General features: G+C 39.3%; 2 protein-coding genes across 4 annotated transcripts in view; one reads left to right on the forward strand and one right to left on the reverse strand.

The window, feature by feature from the left end:
• Positions 1-17,748, reverse strand: part of ddah1 (dimethylarginine dimethylaminohydrolase 1) — an 81,643-nt gene that overhangs the window by 41,281 nt on the left and 22,614 nt on the right. Inside the window, exon 1 of one of the 3 annotated variants that reach the window (XM_064333478.1) lies at positions 11,623-12,138. The exons of 1 other annotated variant lie outside the window; for it this stretch is intronic. In XM_064333478.1, the coding sequence (XP_064189548.1) occupies positions 11,623-11,652 (30 nt within the window). In that variant the 5' untranslated portion in view covers positions 11,653-12,138. Of the gene's footprint in view, positions 1-6,571; positions 7,202-11,622; positions 12,139-17,748 lie in introns of those variants that run through there. One more of the 3 variants, XM_064333476.1, reaches the window with a different exon arrangement.
• On the forward strand, positions 13,258-16,235 carry ccn1 (cellular communication network factor 1). Its single transcript, XM_064333474.1, has 5 exons — positions 13,258-13,526; positions 13,802-14,015; positions 14,358-14,702; positions 14,815-15,017; positions 15,132-16,235. The coding sequence occupies exons 1-5, from the start codon at positions 13,479-13,481 to the stop codon at positions 15,432-15,434; spliced, it is 1,113 nt and encodes a 370-aa protein (XP_064189544.1). The 5' UTR covers positions 13,258-13,478; the 3' UTR covers positions 15,435-16,235.

Genomic DNA, 17,748 nt, shown 5'->3' on the forward strand with positions numbered 1-17,748 from the left:
TTTAAAAATCCTCTCTGGTTTTGCATGGTCTTAGTCTGGTTGTCTTGCTTTGAAGAATATTTTCTAAAATAAAATAAAAAATGCAGAGGGTAAATTAACCAAGCATGCTGTATCGCAGTAAAACAACAACAACATCCACTGAACTATATCATCGCCAAACATGGTTGAAAGGGTAACAGAAATGACCTTGCAAATGCACACTTGCGAATCGATGGTCTAAGCTAAAATGGCAAGCACAGGCATAAGTACAACGTTCCATGAGGAAGTACTGTGCTTTCAGACACAGAAAATGACAAAATAATATATATATTCAGACAAAATAAAATGTCTTCAGAAATAAAGAACATAAAAAAACCTGAATTTTACTGTAGCATATGTGGTATATCCACAAAGGCTGGTATTCAGAAGCAATGTAATGTGGGACTTAAAAAGAGCAGGCAGCTGTCGGATGTGCCATTGCCATAGCAGCAACACTCATCCTCAGCTCTCGGACGACCCAATTCCAGTCATTCACAGTGAGACAAAGCCTTTCCACTATCATTGTAATGACTATCTAAGCACAGGGCTCCAGGGATTGATGCCATTCTGTAGCCAGAAAACTATGAGTATTGATTGGACTGTTGTTTGGAATCTTTTTTTTTTTTTTTGATAGCTGCATCCAAGAGGGATGTTAACTCTACTAGCAGCAGAATCCACCGCAGACAAATCACACATGGAACATAACATTTCATCGACAATCAATTTACTGAAATAAAAGAAGACACAGAGCTCTCCCACACAAACTACTACATTTGTTGGCAGGACCATATTACTACTGTGATTAGGAAAAGATCAGTGAAGACCAGTACTATTCCTCACTACAATTGCTATTTGCCTAAATAAAATACACAATAGAAAAGAATGAGAAAGAACAGAAAGCACACACAGAAAGACCTTACTGCAGTGGTTAATAACATTGATTTTGACAATGGCAGTCACAGGCATCTAAAAATAGCAAATATTGCTTTTATCAGTCACCGATTCAAGGTGCACTGCTGAAACACCTACACCGTCGAAAGCTTCGCACTTTGATGCAAAAAATCCTTCACGGTCAGTAAAACCACTAGAGACAACGAAAGAAAAAATAAAGAAGTCCCTTTCCCGAAAGGGGGGCTGAAATTGACACCCCAGGTTGATGAGTACAGTATTTTATAATCCAATAATTCAAAAACCAGAAAGTAATAATTCACCACATGTCAAACAACCGAAAATACTACAGTGATGGTATTGATATTGCTAAAAAAAAAAACCACACTGAGATTTAGGCAATTAATCTGCTCTTTGTACACAGGTTAGCTAAAGTCCTTATTCATTCTGCATTTACATGAAGCTGAAAGCATAATGAGCTTAATGCAAATGCAGGAGCATTTAAATGCAGAAGCTGAAGAACTGGACATTCCAGTGCAAGTAAATTACCTAAAAGCAAGCTACTACCAGAAAAAAAATCAACCCTCTCTATGATCTGCCCATCATGACATGAGAAGAATGCAATCCATTTAAGTTTCTCTGAATGAGGGGATCTGAAAAATGCCCCAAAACATAATGTAAAGAAGTACATGAACATTTTGGTGCACTCCAAATATTCTCAGCAGCATTTGTCTAGATAGAGCCATCCCTTCAACCCAAAGACACATTCAGGCAAAACAATTCCCTCCAGGTGACAGACAGGAAACCATTTTGCATGCAGGAGGTAGTGCTCTGGAACCTTGCAGCTCCTTATGGTGACAGGAGCTTTGAACTAGCATGCTCTTCCCTGCGGCTCCATGCCTCAGATGCCGAAGACGCACGCTGACTTGGCTCTATCCCAGTGACTGTTTACCATGACCCAGTCGGCAGGCTGAGATGAATTCCGGTTTGTAACTGTTCCACAGCTGCCTCCTGCCATACCCACAGGTCAGAGACCAAGGCTGGAGGGCGGCACACTCGCACTGCTGTTTTTACAGAGCCAAACATGGTGCCAGCGCAGCACACGTGTTGAGCCATCGCACAAAGCGCAGTGTGTTGTCTCTCCATTATAAAAAAAACCCTTCTTTACCCTCCAGTAGTTCAGGCTGTAGCACAGGAATTTCACATAGGCGGTGTGAAACGATGCTGACCTTGCAGTACTGACACACGCACAGGGAACTGAACACGTTTTCGCTTTCGCACTAGTATATCAAACTGCTAGAGACACCTGACCTATTTCCTATATAGGAAGTCTAAAAAAAGAGCATACCATCTGCTACTTGTCTTTTCAAAATAAAGTTCAGCACCATGATGTTACAAACGCGGTAGTCAAGAGGTGTCTAGTGTATTTATCCAGCTGAGGAACTTGTTCTTGATAAAAAAGTGTGCCCCACAGTCCTGATAAAAATCCTAACAAACTAAGATGATGCTAGTGCTGTCGACTGTGGTCAGAAGTGCTGTGAGGTACTACTTTGGCACCCTTTACACCTAGCATTAACATATCCAGATTATGCCTGGTGTTATTACGGTCTACAGAGATCTGATCACAAACTGACCTCACTTCCAGCTTGAACCTCCACATGCGCAGCGTCCACCTCTCCCTACTGCATGAGTCCTGAGAAATTGTAACTGACTTGCAGTTATGAACTAAATGCACATTCACAGTCAAACATACATCAATGTCACACAAATAACATGCAACCAAAATACGGACTAAATGTGCTGTGCGAACTGCAAAAACTGAGTTTGTAATAAATGGGTAATCTTATTGCCCCCACCACTTCCAGTTTAAGTCACTGTGTTTATGATGTTTAAATAATCTATAGGCTCCAAATCAGCCAGTGGGCAGCAATGTTAACATTAATATGACACTGCTTCTGTTGCCACCTTCTGCTGTTTGTTTGGTACAATTTATTAAAGGTATGATGTGGATACCTCTGTACACTATTGATCGGCCGAGTTATGAAATCATTTTTATTCTTGCCCCCAGCCCCGCCCCCACCCCGAAAACTGCTATCTAAGAATAATAGTAAGTAATGTAATTTAAGCACGTAATCCCATACTTGAATAGAGCATTCTACCTCCCTGAATACAGTTACAGAACAACTGCAGACCCTGAGCTAGAAACAACTTGAATATAGATTAGTCTGGGTCTGTTAACTATTTGCCTGACTTCAGATATTTTTTTTTTTACATTTAAACTCTCGTGACAGCTAATACTCCTGAATGTATAAAATTAAATAGGTCAAAGTCCTTAGGCTACCAGAAATGCCAACAAGCCAAAAATTTTTCTTAAAGCTCCCATATCTTTGAAATCAAGAGTTCACCTAGATTTGGAATTGATTGCGTGTGCGGAATGATACTTATGTGCTGGAAAAATAAGAACTCTGCTTCACATTATTTAGCTGTGAAGAAAAAAATCACCAGGTTAAACGATCCATTCAGAATCTACTTCACTACTGGGCTCCCATGAAAACAGCCACTCGTTTTTATTTATGTCATTCGCAATGCTCAAAATCTTCAAAGCCAAAATTAGTTATTTGTCTGCAGTTATTTTAAATAAAATGAAAGACCGAAATATGCAGCTTGGATAAGTAATCAAACCCCACATATTAGAGTATGTGGTGGAGACACATTTTTCTGCAATAACAGCTATTGGTCTTTTTAAAATGTTATTTACCAGCACTGCACATTGTAAGGAGAGTTTTGGGAGTGAGTTTCTTCTTGGCAGATTTGCTCCAGGTTGTCCGTGTAGGTTTGATGATGCTTGTAGACCACAACTTTCAAATAATGCCACAGATTCCCAATAAGATTGAGATCTGGACTTACACTGGGCAATTGTAGATGTCACCTTCTTGCGGTGGCAGTGTAGTATGATGGGTAAGGAACTGGTCTTGTAACATGAAGGTTGCACGTTCTATTCCCAGGTGCCCTGCTATTGCACTACAGTTGAGCAAGGTACTTAACCTGCATTGCTGCAGTATATTTACACAGCTGTATAAATGGATCTAATGTAAATGCTATGTAGAATGTTGTGTAAGTCACTCTGGATAAGAGCGTCTGCTAAATGCCTGTAATGCAATGTCATGCTTCGGCCTAATGCTGGGAATCATTGTCCTGCTGAATGGTTAACTTTCCCCCAAACTTCATTTTTTAAAGCAGACTGAAGCAGATTCAACTGTAGCATTTCCCTGTATTTTGCTCCATTCATTCTTGCTTCAATTTTGACAAAGTGACCAGTCCCTGCTTATGGAAAGCATCCACACGGCATGCTGCAGCCACCACCATACTTTACTCTAGGGCTGGTGTTTCTTGAGACATATATAGTGTTAGAGCTGTGCCATGCATTGTGCTCAGAATTCTGGCCAAAAAAAGCGAAGTCAATAATGCCCAAACGAAAATCTAAAGACGGTGGAGCACCGGACTCCGAACGTAAGAAAAACTTCAGTAGTTCTGAAGTGGAGGTATTGCTGCAGGAAGTGAACAGCACGACCTGTCATATTTAGCAGTATAAAAATAGCACAAAAAAGATGCATGGGATGCTATTACTCGTTCAATTAACGCTGTATCCGGAGAAGGGCGCACAACTGATTAAGTAAAAAAATGGTTTGATGTCAAATATGAGGCAAAAAAAATGCTGGTGGGAGTGGGCGCAAGGAATTGCGTGTTATGCATTCAAACGACAAAGCGCTTCTCGTCACATTAATACCGCTAATTAAATCAACCGGCAGTAAACTGTATCGGAGTAAACCCGCGCTGCACAAAAAAATTATTGCGCAGTCATTTTGGTGCCCTTTAAACATTTGCTTTTGCAGTACAGACCAAAGGTCACTACAATGGTTTGATTTTTATCATTTATTTACAGATGTAATCCCGCTGAGGCAACCACCCTCTGAGGTGGAACCTGGCACCTTAATGCTTTGTAAAATAATGAAAATAATAATGAAAAAATATAATACATTATTTAAATATTATTGCAATTTTAATCCTATAATATTATACAACTGTAGAATTGAAGAAAACGCAATAACCAATTATTTCGCACAAACTTACAGCACTCAAATGTGCGTAAGTGTGCTCTTCAGTGTGCGTAGATTCTGTTCTTACCTAAGAACAAATCCCAAATAAGAAAACATTGGTGAGAATGTCAGAATCATCATGAAAACTGCGTAAGTGGGGTTTAAGAAGAAAATTATTTTTAAGAACGGTTGGTGAATGAGGCCCATTGTCTGGCCACATCTTAGATGGGTCATGCCTGGGCGACATAGCTCAGGAGGTAAGACCGATTGTCTGGCAGTCGGAGGGTTGCCGGTTCAAACCCCACCCTGGGCGTGTCGAAGTGTCCTTGAGCAAGACACCTAACCCCTAACTGCTCTGGTGAATGAGAGGCATCAATTGTAAAGCGCTTTGGATAAAAGCGCTATATAAATGCAGTCAATTTACCATTTACCATTTCTGACCAACTTCAGATGTGCCTTAAGACAGTTCTTTTTGAGTAATAACTTCTTTCTTGCCACACTCCCAGACAGGCTGGTTTTATGCAGAGCTCTTCATAATGTTGAGTGGGGCACCTTTATTCCACTTTCAGCCACTGGTCTCTTCATGACTTCCCCACAAGTCTCTTTCTTGCTGAGGACAGCCTTCTCTTGGCAGTGCCACTTTCCTCTTTCCATTACAGGTTAATAATAATATAATCTGCCAATAAGTGTTTGATCCAGAAGTCTATTTTTTAACATACTTTTTGCAGTTTCCACTTAGTAGGTGCAAAGACCAACAGAATTAAGCTAACAAACATGTTTTCAAAACATCACTCTGCTGCAGAAACGTATCTCACACAAGAAAAAGACCCTTTAAAGCTCCAGTAATTCTGCAGGTCTTTTGTGATGACATTGTGCGAGAGCCTCATGATCTCAACATTAAAGAAGCCTAATTCAATTACATTACAGTGAATAAAATGTATATCTTGTAAACTCCAACTTGTAGACTATACACAGACATGAACCATATGCATGTAGTTAGGCCTACTGTTATCACAACGCACAGATAATACATTTGCTAATCGCTCACTGTTCTTTGCTTTGAAGATCACGTGCACATGCTCCCTGTAGCCCTGCTGGTGTCGGGGGTTTACATAACTAGAACAGTAAACAATTTCTAGCAGTGAAATTGGTGACGGTCGTTAGTGGAGACGGTGACAATTGCTCTTACAACCTCATTAAAACTTATCAGACTTCGGTGTTTAAAACAAGCATGTATTTTCATTATAATTCGAGCACGAAAACAGATCACACCAGCTCTGACTGTTGGTTACAATATCATATTGATGTACAAATCTCCTCGACCCTTTTCACCGGACCATGGCGACTTGACCCTAGAGATACTGTAAATTGCTCTTTCAAAGGGCGTTGCCAGTTAATCACAGATCCCTTCATGTGCTTTTGCTTTATATATTCCAAATACTACTACCAACTGTGGTGAGTGAATATTATTAAAATATTATGAACACCTTTCTAGACGGTATGCACAAATAACAGTTAATGTAAATGTATTTATCAAATCGAACTTTGTGTACAGAATTTTACGGTACCTCTTTTCTTCTGCTAGCTGCCCCAGGTCTTGTAATCAGCGCGGTATCACCACACACCACGGCAGCGTCCTCCACGAATACGCAGTCTGGAAGACTTTCGTCGGCGGGCAGTTCAAGCACTTGCAGCCCAAGTTTGTGCTTCAGAACACTGACATAATGCTCGTGTTCTCGCTGAGCTTTGACATGGTCCACCTCCGAACAGTTTGTCCTCAGCGCTGCTTCGGCAAAGGACGTTGGAATAGCGCGTACAATCGCATGGGTGAAGTTGCCAAAACCTGCCATTAAAGCAGCCATATTAGCTACCCTCTAATTTAACTTTCAAAATTTTAAATCATAAACAAAATACACAATATAACATATAAGAGCTGCTGCTTTAAATTGCGCCGCTTGTTGTCTCTCTTTTCGATTTGTAAACTGATAGCAACAATTAAGCGCAAACAGGCAAGCGAGCGATATGGGTTGGAATGACGCGCACCAACAAACCATCATCACGTGTATGAATAGCTTACATCAATCCTTCCTCAACCAAACAACCTGTCAACTGGCATATTTATGCAATTGAATCAAAAAAATCAAAATATCCCGAACTGTCGAAGACGTAGCCAACCAAGAAATACTGTAAATGTTCGCAAATTATATTGGCAGATAGGCTACATTAATTCCTATAATAGGCAGTTGAGCAAAACGGTGTTTACGTTGGATGATGCCGTTCAAGAGAACATGTCTTCATATATTAGACAAGAGGGAAAAAACCTCAAGCTGTACGTAATAACATTTTCAACCGATTTCATATCGCCTTGTAGTCGTATCCCGCATTGACATGCACATGGTTTAGTCCATTCGAACGGCCGGAGTTGGAATTAAAGGGGGCTACATCTAAGTGACAAACAGCAATATTGTAAACACACGTGACAAAAGAGTGAAAAACCCCCAATACAGTTTTGCCCCTGGGTAACCAAATTGTTTGCAGGTCTAGCGTGATGCAATACTCCAAATGTGAAGGTTAACACACCAAAGTCGATTTCTATAGGTTGGTTTACACATTAACTTTGTTGTGTGATTGCGCCCATATATGCAACACGAATTCCCCCATGATAGGTGTATTCTGGTTGAATTAACCCCTCCTCCACCATTCCGAGCAAATAACGTAACTTTCTGACAAAACAGGTGTTGCTCACCTGCTTAGTCTAAAATATGTTAACGAAATATAATTTCTAATGAAGTAATATACCTTGATTTGTTTCTTGTGTGTTAATTAAAGCGGTAATATCATGCTAAGAATTAGTATGTGCAAATTTAGATTAATCTGGATAACCCACAGCCGCGAGGCAAGTAGCTTTTACAACAGTGGTAGTATTTCATTGTTGTTGACATCTAATCTTAGCATGCCAGTGTAGAATGCTATAACAATGGGAATAAACATAATTTTAAGAGTTCAGAGTGCAGACAGATAGAAGTATAGACAATATTCATATACAGCCTATATGAGCACTCAAGTGAACAAAAACGATAGGAAATGCTATAAAAATGGTATGCGTGCAATGGCATCTACAATGACGTTACATAAACAGCAATATCCAAAAATACTGTTAACCCTTCTTATATAACTGAAAGAAAAAGCATCTTTAAACAATTTCCCCCTTAAACAGCTACTGTAGCTGGTATTGACAGAAGACCACATACATGTGAGGTCTACATTATATTCAGCGTTTATAGTTCGGTTATATTTCATTTTTTTAGTTCAGCCTAGCCATGACCCTGAGTATAGGTTGAAAGAACTGAAACTATAGGAATAGCGGGAATGCATTTTAAGATGTTCTGCATTGAGTGAAGGCATTCCCATTTTGCCACAATGGGAATACTTTCCTAAATGTCTGAATGGAATGTTCCTTCGGACATCACTGAGCACATTCTTCCACACCCCAGGTCTGCTGTTTGTCTTTTCTTGTTCCAGATCCACTCAATTATTCTGACTGGGCTAAACATTCCAAGCATCCCACATTCCAGCTAAGATTTTTTCCATCAATAAACTTTTTTAAAAAACAGGTTGTGGGTGCCTGCTTACAAAATCCCCATCTGGTGAGAAGATAACCACTCAGGCCCTATTGGATTATTTCCAGACATTTAAAAATGAATATGTGATAAGAGGGCAGGGCACAATGAGGGTAGACCGAACTTCAACATTGTGTATCGAGTGTCAGTTATTGTAACTGCAAATACCTGTAGCTAACTGCAATATGGAAACCTGGGTAAAGTAATATAAACATATATTCTTTCTACCATGACAGTAAGGGTACAGAATACCCAGTTATACATCATTGCATTACATTGCAGGTATTTAGCAGACGCTCTTATCCAGAGCGACTTACACAACTTTTACAGAGCATTTACATTGCATCCATTTATACAGCTGGATATATACTGAAGCAATTCAGGTTAGGTACGTTGCTCAGGGGTACAACGGCAGTGTCCAACCTGCGAATTGAACCTGTGACCTTTAGGTTACAAAACCAGCTCCTTACCCATTACACTACTGCCCAGTACAGTAGCAGGAGTAGCAGCAAAGTGGCAAACACTGCTGTCACATTTTCCCAACCCCTATTTGTTGAGTGTATTTTTAGACTGTCGTTTCAGTTACAGTATCACAATGTAAAAACTAAATATTTCGCTCACAATTACTCAGAGAAAACGCTTCAAGCTTATGGACAGAATAACTTTTAGTTGGACTATTAATGATTCCAGGAAGCTCCTTCATGGTCACGTTCATGGTGACAGACTAAATCCCATTCTGTTAGCTTTTGGGCCAGTTCATTAATGTATACCCAGGTCTTTATTTAAACTTCACCAGAATCATCTCACTGATGTATTTCTTCCCCCCTCCCCCCAATGAGGAATGTGTGGATGATTCACCCATTTTCAGTTGTAGGAGAGGCTGTCACTGTAATGGGGGCCTTGAACCACTTTTATGGCAAGAGCAAAGGAACATTTATTTTCCTGATCAGGGCCACCAACAAATTACGTAACATTCTTCACTTTTCATAAAGTGATCTTCAATTTGCTTCAGCTAAATGTGAATATTATTCTAATCCCAATATATATCTACTTAGGTGATTATTCAAATCACATTATATTGTATATCTACTTAGTTACTTTGTAACTTTCTATTTAATGAATACTGTGATATTGAAGAGTGACATGTAAAAATTAGAAGAAAAAAAACAAACAAATTGCTCAGGAGACAAGAGTAATAAAAGGAGCATGGATTTATATGAGGGACAGTGAGTTATAAAAGCTCACTGCCTTGTGAACTGTTGTAATAAGAGTGCAAATTTCACAGGCAGCAAACATTTGAGTCCTCCTGCTTGGACTCAAGTTGAAATGCGATGGAATGTGAGTTGCTAAAACAGCTGTGTATACATTTTTCCTGTCTGACTAATTAAAAGCAAGGAGAGAATGGATCTCTTTATAAAAAAGACAAAATTTTGTTATCTGTATAAGTCCTGAATATATGTTATATATTCTCAAGATGACGTTTGTTTGTTTGTTTAGAACATAAGGCGATGCAATATGTGTCAGAGAGAGAGAGAGAGAGAGCGAGAGATGGGGGCCCAGAGGGGCAAAGGAGTGTGTGTGTGTGTGTGTGTGTGTGTGGCAGGGGGGTTGGGGGAGAGGGGGTGGGTGTGGAATACACACCACAAAAATATTATTATTGTCATTACAGCATGGAGCCTTCGGTCCAAATCCCAGTAATGTTTGAATGCCTGGTTTACAATGACAATACTGTGTGTGAAACATACAGTTCATCTGGAAAATAATGGATCAGAGAGGCATGCTTAGAAACAGACGTCAGCCTACACAGCGATCAAGTCAACAAGCATTAGGCACAGACGTCACTACTGAATTTTCAGAGGAAAGAGTAGAGCCGCACAGTTCTTAAAGTGATAGTTCACTTTCTGGATTTTAAATAATTTATTATTTCTTTTTTGTATTTTTCTTTTTTTTTTTTCCAGAATGGCCCAATGAGCTTTTGTGCAGTGTTATGTTAAGTAGCTATTTTGAGACGTTTCTGACTACCTGTCAGCTTTACAATTGTATGTGTTCATGGTGTAGAGCAAGGAAATACTGTTAAAAGTTAACCGAATTGCTTATGTAACTCAATTCCTGGCTTCTCTGGCTTTCTTTGGATATTCATACTCAGTATAACCACTCACATGAAATGCGCATGGAAATGGGTAAAATAGCCTATATAAGTGGCATCAACAACCGAAAATGTAATGCTATTCAGCATTCAAGTATAGAGTATACGGAGCGGTTAAAATATGAAAATATGCTTTATTTTAACCACTGGGTAGCAGCATACATGTGTGATCTGAAAGATGTATAGCAACAAACAAGTTGCACGTCTGCAAAGAGCTCAACTCGTCTGCAACGAGGCTAGATGGACAAAGCTACACATGATAGATAACGCCCTGGAAACGTAGATGCAGGATACACATGGTAATCCGAACGATTCACAAAACTGTAAAGCAGAGACATGATCAACATATTTTGTCAAATAAATGTATTTTACAGATAGCCTATAGCTGTATGTCACCAAGTTAGGTTAAAGACAGACGAGGTCCGGTTGGCCAAATTTTTAGAGAGGCAATTGTAGCTTACTGTTGCTACATAATGATACATAATATCGATTGCTCTGTTTATAAAAAAAAAATATTAAGAAATTTAGCCACTGCACATCACCATCTAGTGTCTTAGTTTGGAAGTATGAAAAAGCTTGCATTCATAAAACATAACAAAAAACTGAGCGCACTTAAACTGTAACTTTGTTACGGCTGGCAAAGCCACAACTTTAGAATACTGCCGTTCTTTAGCTTTAGTGTTCTTCAATAGAGAAATTTGTTCCAAAGATTCAGATACTGTTGAGTTCTGTTGCACAGTTCTTACTTTTCTAAAGGCGGCCAAAACGGAAAATGTGCAAATAGGAATAGACAGATTCATAAAGAGATGGATGAGCGAATATAAACAAAGGTCTTTTAAAGAGACCAACTCACCTGAGGGATATAGCTCTTGTTGTCAAACATCCCCTTTCGTCGTTGTTTGGACGTAGCTACAACCTTTAGTGTCCCGTATTGCAAATATAGCTTAGGGTTTAAATAATGTTCAGATGATTTTCTCCTCCATCAGTTTTGTAAAAACTGATCGTAACCTATATATGGTAAATACATTTATGGAAAACCTATAATCGTGCCCTGTAACATGCGTTTTGTATATCATATTACTCCGTATCTCACTTCTCTGTCAGCTCCGTTTGTTAGCACAAAGTTATTCTTGTGCGTTTGCTCTCTTGGCCAGGTCCTTTTTGCAAAGAACTTTAAAATCTCAGAATTTGTAATTTCGATGGAATGTCACTTATTTGAACCCCGCTGAAAACTACTTTGCTATTTTTCTCACCAAACCAACATTTTATATGGAAAATTGGATCACTGCTGTATACAAAAAAATCTTGATGGACAGATTGCGTGAAAAGTAAATTAACCCAAGGAACGCAAAGGAATTTCCTGTATGGAGAACATATTTAACAACCCTTTAAGCTGTCAGGAATGCTTTGTGGTTGGCTAACTGAAGTAGAAATATGTTAATAATGTAGGCTACTGCCATACCAAATATGGCAATATTGTTACGTCTGGAGTCTGCATCCCATCTGGAATTGCTTAGTACAAGCCAATGGAGAGGATACGGGGCCAAAAATAGAAACTTTACTTTATTTCCAGTCTCTTCGGTCGTTTTAACAGCATGGCGATAGGTGAAAATGTATTCCACTAAACTTCAGTCTATACCTTTGCATTAAAATGAACACAATAATAGCTGACATAAAGACCACATTTACGTTCTCCCTTTTAATATACTTGTAGGCTATGTAGGTTGTTAAAAACTGTGGTCTCGTACGTTTTAGTTTGTAAATTATATGTCAATACTAGAAATCGAGTAATCTGGTGTAGTCAGACAAAACACTACTAGTGCCTTCTACCATTGTTACAATTTAGGAACACCACAGGTGGTAAAATAAACCTCTGCAATATCATATCTGTTCTATACGATTTTGTTACTTCCGTGGTCTTGCTGTTTCAGCATTTGAAAATGGGACAGGTTTACTAAACAACAGCAGCAACAACAACAACAACAACAACAATAATAATATTAATAATAATAACAACAATAATAGTGTTCCAACCTTAAGTTTGCACCATAAAAATGAACAATTAATGAAGGAATAAACATCGTATGAATTAAACTTTTGACAACACACCGTTATGATGTTGTTCTAGCTAAGAACGCCTATAGAAGGAATACACACATTACTTTTACACGTGTACACGTTTTTCTATAAAGGAAAACAATCCCAAAAAACATAAAAATGCTGTTTTTATTCTATATCTAACAATTATGGTTAACTTCTATTTTAGCATATTTACTAAACTAGCTTTCAGAATGAAGAATAATACTGAAAGAAAGTAGAGTGCCCTCAGTGCAAGGGGAAAATTCATTTAAGAAAAAAAGTTAGACAGGGTGGTGCTTAGCTTGGATGGAAAACGCGCCAAGAAACATTCCTTGCATAGTTTTGGAACAGTTCAACAGTCAGCTAACAACTACGTCAGCTTTCACTGCAGTATAAAAGAGGAGCGGGACTGAGTTTCAGTAGACTGCAACTGCAACCAGATCTTAAGTCAGAAGTGGCAAATAACTGCTACATACAAGACAAGAAAACATACCACTGCTACGCCGCATCTTTAAACGACTAACTCATTTACAAAAAGAAGACTATACCAACAGAAACCAAAAGGACTAGTGACGTGTCTTTTCTTTTAAAACACTTTCGTCGTGTATTGAACCAAGATAATACCCTAAAATGTTGGTGCTATCGATTGCCGTTATCTTCCTTGGAAGCTTCAATGTGGTAAGTCACATCCTGACGTATTTTCAGTGCATAGTTGCTGCGTGTTTCGATTTAAGTAGATCATTGTTTTTTGTTTCTTATTTAAAATACCGAAACTTACAGGGTTACATAGCTAATGCAGAGTTGGGTGCGACAGTTTAGTTTAAGAGCTTGGCCGTCCAATTGCTGACAGTTATTCAAATAAAATGTGATCTCTAAAAGGGCGTAGATAGGCCAAACAATAATCGTTTTGTTCTTTACTATGCTTCATTAACTTGACTTCGTTATACCCGCAGGTATTGTCTTCCTGTCCTTCGGAATGTACCTGTCCTCGGGAGGTGCCCAGGTGCGCTCCAGGAGTGAGTCTTGTTATGGACGGATGTGGGTGCTGCAAAGTCTGCGCAAGACAACTCAACGAAGACTGCGGAAAAACGGAGCCCTGTGACCATACCAAGGGACTCGAATGCAACTTCGGAGCTAGTTTCGGCGCCACTAGAGGCATCTGCCGAGGTAAGATGCTTTTTATGTAATGAATAAGTGTGGTAGGGATACAGATGATGTGTGAATGTAACCCGGTAAACTTACCGACCGTTTCTTTCCATATTTCCTTAAAAATGCGATTGCCTGTCACACTGTTGGACTTTGCTCATGATATCTAGTGAACTCCAGGCACACCTGTAGAACTCAAGGAAAATTAGGTGCAAAGGAATTCATTATCGAGCTGTCTGTCTCATTTAGGGAATTTTGTGATATTGCAGTTTAGATGTACTATGGAATTGGTAGCAAGGGGAGAAGGAGGGGCCAGTGCACAGAATAACAGTTCTTATTCTTTTCTCATTTCTTTCCCAACAGCCAAATCTGAGGGAAGACCCTGTGAATACAACAGCAAGATTTACCAGAATGGCGAAAGCTTCCAGCCAAATTGCAAACATCAATGCACATGCATCGATGGAGCGGTTGGGTGCATTCCCCTGTGCCCACAGGAGCTCTCCTTGCCTAACCTGGGCTGTGCCAATCCCAGACTCGTGAAGGTGGCAGGCCAGTGCTGTGAGGAATGGGTCTGTGATGACGGCAAGGAGATGGAGTCAACTGACAAACTCTTCAGCAAGGAAAGTGGAACAGATGAGTCAGAGAATGACCTCACCAACAGAAATGAGCTCATCGCCCTGGTCAAAGGAGGACTCAAATCTCTACCGGGTAAGTTTCCCATCTTTAAACAAAAGTGAAAAAATGACATTAAATCTTTCTCTTTGTGATCAGCTAAACACCAGCAAGAACAGTTCCTCATATTTTTGTTTCTCTTTTTCAGCTTTTAGAGTCCAACCTGAGGTTCACATGTTTGACAGCCAGAAATGCATTGTCCAGACGACAGCCTGGTCCCAGTGCTCCAAAACCTGTGGGACGGGTATCTCCACTAGAGTCACTAACGACAACAGAGACTGCAAACTGGTCAAGGAGACCCGCATATGTGAGGTCCGACCATGCAGCCAGTCACCCTACACCAGTTTAAAGGTACGTTCAAGTTTGTGCTATTTCATACAAAACGGACATACGATATGTGAAAGGAGTCACTTGATGGTCTGCTGAAACCCTTGACTAAGAACCTGTTGTGTTTTTCTTCAACAGAAGGGAAAGAAGTGCAGCCGGACCAAGAAATCCAGTCAGCTGGTCAAGTTCACCTATGCGGGTTGCTCCAGTCTGAAGAAGTTCCGGCCCAAGTATTGTGGTTCCTGCGTGGATGGGCGGTGCTGCAGTCCTCAGCAGACCAGAACAGTCCGGGTCAAGTTCCGCTGTGAAGATGGCGAGACCTTCAACAAGAATGTGATGATGATTGAATCCTGCAAGTGCAACTTCAACTGTCCTCATGCCAATGAATCCTCCTACCCATTCTACAGACTCTTCAATGACATCCACAAGTTTAGAGACTGAGTCAAGCAGGATCCCAGAGAAGCAATACTGACAGCAAAGTCCATTGTACTAGAGATGTCTATTCCAACAAATTGTAGACAAACATCTCCTGTTGTAACTAAATTCCCAAGGAATTATGGACTTACATCATGAGGACTATATGAAGTGCACTGTATAGCTGGAAACCACGTCAGCATTTTAAAAAAGACTTCTAAAGAATCGCTTCATAATACTGGAGCATCATGGTAGCTTCGTTATGGAGCAATATGTAATTAAGTTTGTAAAATGTAGTTAATAATATTGTTTTTGCGTGTATATTTCGATGTACAAATATAAGACATGACTCAAACTGTAGACGTGCGTGTTTATGTGTATATATACACAAACAGACATATATTTATATACACATATATAGGCATATATATGTGTGTGTTTGTGTGTATGCATATATACACATACAAGTGTAACTTAATTGTGTGTTCTATGACCTGTAATCTAAGAGAGGATACCGCATTGTGCTTGTTCAATGAGTTTGTGGTCACATTCCTTCCAGATGTGAACAAAAATGTTCACGTTTTGTGGCAGCTATCAGATTACTCTTCCATTAGAGCATTGAAAGAGAACGCAAGACATGTCAAAGAATCAAATAATGTGTTTTATTATTGTTATTGTTATTATTATTATTGTTGTTATTATTATTATTATTATTATTATTTATCTAAATGTAGCTACTTTTATTTGGATATTAAATGTCATACTGGAATAAATTGTAAAAAGGATTTAATTTTATATGTTATAAATAAAAAAGATTTATTTATGAAACTTGCAGTGTCCTGTCTATCAGTGGTGGTATTAGTCAGAATGACATGCAAAAATATTAAACTGGAAGAAACAAAAAAAAAGCCAAGATTCTCAGGGTGTATGGACCAAATTATGTATTGGTTCTGACAGTTTTAACATGAAGAACTACCATAACAGATTTTCTACACATTTGTGGCTCCAGTCTGAAGCTAGCTTCTTTCATTTCTTAACTGCCTGGCTATTAATCAGAAGCAAAAAAAAAAAAAAAGAATTCACAAGCTTTGATGATTGTGCTAACAACTTGTTGTCTGAGAGAGAAAAAAACAATTGGAGGACAGAGCTGGTCTTACGTGTGTGCAAACAAAAAATAATGAATGAAAACAGTGGTCTGGTCTATTCTTATATAAGACGGCCATTTCCCTACCATCTGCCTTCTGCATTGAAAAGGGCTTGTGAAAGGAATTCCATTGTGGAGTCTTAAGAGGTAGCTTGCTTTCACTAGATCAGCCTAAGCCATGCTTTTCACTAATTCTAATAATACAACGATTAAAATTGAACATGGCAATAAGTGCAAAGGTATGCCAAGAATTTCAAGCACTCTTCCAAAAGGAACTGAAGGCCAGAGCATGTGAAGGAGACTTTTATTACTGAATGCCTTCTTTACATTGTAGAGAGGGTGCACTCTTGTGATTTAAAGGAAGACTGTTCATATGGAGGATGGGTGGGGGGGAGGTTCATCTTTATTTATAAATTTTCAACATTCATTTTAGAGCTGGATTAAGAAGGTGTTGAGGATGTGCAGAAAGGTCTGTTGTTTCCGTTTAGTTTTAACTGTGATATGCTTGGACCTGCCGCTCCTCTCTGCAGCTAACCACCAGTTCTGGACCTTAGATATATACAGAGGGTTTTGATCCAGGTACAAGAATGGCTCTGGAATGCTGCAGTGGCTCAGAGAGCAGACACCCTGATGGGCAACAGATGTGGGAAACTATTTCAGAGAAACAGGTTCACTTGGATGGTCTCCTTCTATAAATACACAAATGCCCAAGTGCTCTTATTCAGGGGATAGTGGGATAATAATAAGGCTGTGAACCACAGACCCAGGGCTTCTCCGTGCAAATGGGCAGAGTTATGGAACTGTGCATCTGTTAACCGGAATATAGCGGTATAATACATGCTATTGGTTTATTTAAAGGACCTGAAAGTGCACAGATGTCTTTGGATATAATGTAAATGATTATCGAACAGCTATGGAAAATGATCTCCACTGAAGGCATGGTCAGGGAGACCTTAAAATTATTTTATGGTACAACAAGACAGTAAGGTGCAGCCATTTCAAAAGGTCACCACCATTAAACCCGGTTTGTTAAGAAAGTGAGTGAACTGATATGTATGACTTAAAAATGCAGCTTTATGGAGCATCCGTATGATGTGACAACTCCCATTATCCCACTTTTCAGCATTCAAAATAATTCAGAACAGTTATATTCTCAGCACACCAGTGAAGATCCTTTAAAAGCCAGTACAGTCATAT

This window comes from Anguilla rostrata, chromosome 4 (genome assembly GCF_018555375.3).
Source record: "Anguilla rostrata isolate EN2019 chromosome 4, ASM1855537v3, whole genome shotgun sequence".
In the NCBI taxonomy this organism is placed as follows: domain Eukaryota; kingdom Metazoa; phylum Chordata; class Actinopteri; order Anguilliformes; family Anguillidae; genus Anguilla; species Anguilla rostrata.